This window comes from Lygodium microphyllum, chromosome 16, assembly GCF_053477565.2.
Source record: "Lygodium microphyllum isolate KBCC chromosome 16, Lygodium_microphyllum_v1.1.10, whole genome shotgun sequence".
Classification (NCBI taxonomy): domain Eukaryota; kingdom Viridiplantae; phylum Streptophyta; class Polypodiopsida; order Schizaeales; family Lygodiaceae; genus Lygodium; species Lygodium microphyllum.
The window spans coordinates 112,246,958-112,249,938 of record NC_141150.1 but is presented as its reverse complement, the minus strand read 5'-3'; the positions used below and the strand labels follow the sequence as shown (position 1 = coordinate 112,249,938).

Here is a 2,981-nt window from a genome sequence, read left to right as displayed (position 1 = left end):
TGCTCACATTAGTACTGGCTCCTTCCAATTTAGTTATGCTGATTATATAATCATGCTCACATGAGGATTACTAGCCATCTTCTCCAACTCATCATAGCTCCATGAGGTAATAATCCACACCAGGCCAATTGTGTGTCTTGATGTAGCAAGGAGCGGTGATATGCTCCATGGGGGGAGAGAGAGAGAGAGAGAGAGAGAGAGAGAGAGCCCTAGCATGCCCCAATTCCAATCTGACTAATCAATGAGCTCTGTAGTTCTACAATAAGCCACAAAACCATGCATCCATCCTCCATGATGCTCACTAACCATTCTCTCCCAAAAACAATATCTGAAAAGTAAAATATTACTTCCATGGACATATTGATTATAGAATCAAAACTCATGAAATAGGCAGTGGAAACTAACACTCTCCAAAGTAAAGAAAACAGCTGACAGCAAGACAATCACCTTGCTCTTTGAATCAAGAAGATACATGTACTTCATCAAAATGTGTGAAATCAATAGGCTTAAATTGCGAGCTCCAAAGAAGAGAACAATGATATGCAAATGATTCCAATCGCTTTCTAGCATCATCAGAGAGCAATTTTCAATGGCTCATATGGGTGTGCTACAAAACCCTATTTCTTCTTGCCTTTGTTTCCAAATGCTTGGACAATTTTGTTCCAGGATCTCAAAGCAATCAGTGAAGGAATGACCACCCAGATGTTGTTCATGAAGATGTAGTAAAACCAGTAATAGAATGGTCCAGCAGCATATTCATTCCCATCCAGCCATGGTGTCGCAAAATATACGATACAACCATAAAGCTGTCCCAGGCAGACTGATAACTGAAGAGGATGCCTGTAAGGTTTTCTTGTCACAATGGCATACCTGCACCCATATTTAAGATTAGATTCCACAGAAACAACTAGCTAGAGTGTTTATACCATCAAATTCACAGCTTACACTGCAAGAAGACATGCCGGCCCCTCAAGAACGGAGGTGATTCCTTCAACTATAACCACTGCAGAATCTCTAGCAGCATATCTGGAATCACCCTTGCTATATTCTTTCCCTACAGTTTTGATCATCAATGTATCATAGCTTGAAAATTTAAACTAGCCCTACCAAGAAAGGAGTGATCCAAAACCACTTTGCGTACACAAACAAGGAAAGCAGGTACTTACAGACTTCAGCTAAAAAATTTGGTGTGGTTTTTTTGTAAAAATCCGGAGTGAACACAAAGTACCCTTCCAAGATCATATGGGTGAGTCCAGTAAACACCCACCAACAGATAAGAAGCCGTTCTACACCAAGCAAATGGCGAAATCTACCTGGAAAGTAGAACCATACAATCAGTTATTAGCAATGTCCCACTCTAAATATAAGAAGCTAAATTACATTGGTACACAATTGTTACCAATCAAACCTTGTGCTAAGCTATATATCAAGAGCTACACTTCGACCATTACACCCATGAATATCAGTTCAAGGCCTCAACTCTTGTGTAAACACTAATTCTTCCTCTCCTGTCTAGTACTGTTAGAAGCAGTCATATCACAAGTTCACAAGCTCCCATGCCTTCAAATATGGGCCACCTCTTTATTGCTTATTTGACTATTGGCCAACCTATTGTGGTAGGACAACTTTATTTTTGTCTATAAAAGGAGGGAGTGTGGCAATAGTCACTCATTCATGTACTCGTTGATTCTTGGTGTGGAGAGGGGGAGCTTGTGGAATTTGAGTTGGTGCTCAACCATTGTACTCTAATTAGGGTAGTGGATTACTATTCCCAATTTCATCTTGTGCTTTGTCTCTTTCGAAATTCCCAATTTCATCTAGTGCATTGTCTCTTTCTTCGATCTTGTGTCTTACACTATTCCTCCACTTGTTTTGCACTTCTAACATGGTATTAAATGTTTAGGTTTGATTGAAGGAATTACATTCATATCTATGCTGTTGGTGCAGATTTGTAATAAGTGTAACCTCAAACCGTTGGGTGCCTACATTGGCATTTTGACTTGTGTGATGTGTTTGTCTCCCTACCTTGTCAATTGCTATCATTTGTGGTGCATCCCTTTATTAACATGTTGTTGGTGATTTGACTTGTCGCTAATTGGCTGCTTACGTCCTTGCAGGTAACCTGTCATCCCTCTCATTGATGGAAGGCTGCGATGTTGCCATTAGCCTTGCATTTTCTCGGCACCTCTACTAGGCATTTTGGTTGGCTGTTGATGAGATGTTGCTGCACTTGTAATATTGTGTACTAATTGGTTGGTTGGTATCTCGCCCTATGTATCATTGTTGCAGTGTGTATGCATGTTGGAGCATGTTGTTGTTAGAGTCATCACCCGGACACGCAGGCAGGGCCACGCATGCAGGTGCCACGTCACAGGCAATCGGCCAGCTGCCACATGGCAACAATCGGACTGCAGCAGTTGGCTGCATTAATTGCAGCTGAACTTGATTATTTTCAGCCTATAAATAGGCTTTGTATTCAGCAGCCTCTGTCAGTTGTCTCTCACAGATTTCAAGCTGCAAACTGTGGAGATTGCTCTCGGCGCTGATGGAGACCAAGATCTTCGAGGTGGAGACATACGCTGATTTTCTCTCTGCACCAGTGTATAATTCTGCATCCTTACACAGCATTCTTCACTGCAGATTTTCTGTGTTTCACTATCTCTTTCTCTCTCTCTCTTCTCTCTCTATTCACTCTTTGTCATGGTCATTCGCTTCCATATTGCTTCACTCTGACATGGTATCAAAGCATTGAAAGACTAACCTAGGGTAAGACCCATCTAAAGAGGAGATTTCAACGCAACACAAAGCTGTGTTTTCAGCATTGAAGTGCGAGCAGGTGCGCTGTGCATCAGAACAAGGCTGAGGCAAGCGTGGGCATGCGAGAAAAGAGAAGATTTGCTGGAGCTGCTGCTGTTTTTTTGCTGTTAGAGAAGGAAGAAGGCTGCATTTTTTACCTTCAAGAGCAGATTTTACATTTTCAT

General features: G+C 41.6%; 1 protein-coding gene across 1 annotated transcript; it reads right to left on the bottom strand.

Moving 5' to 3' along the window:
* Positions 1 to 416: 416 nt before the first annotated feature.
* Positions 417 to 2,183, bottom strand: LOC148023253 (putative 3-beta-hydroxysteroid-Delta(8),Delta(7)-isomerase). The gene is made up of 3 exons (XM_087696303.1): positions 1,167 to 2,183; positions 946 to 1,054; positions 417 to 870 (listed from the first exon to the last, which is right to left on the bottom strand). Exons 1-3 carry the CDS (start codon positions 1,240 to 1,242, stop codon positions 618 to 620), a joined length of 438 nt encoding a protein of 145 aa, XP_087552429.1. The 5' UTR covers positions 1,243 to 2,183; the 3' UTR covers positions 417 to 617.
* Between the last annotated feature and the right edge of the window lie 798 nt (positions 2,184 to 2,981).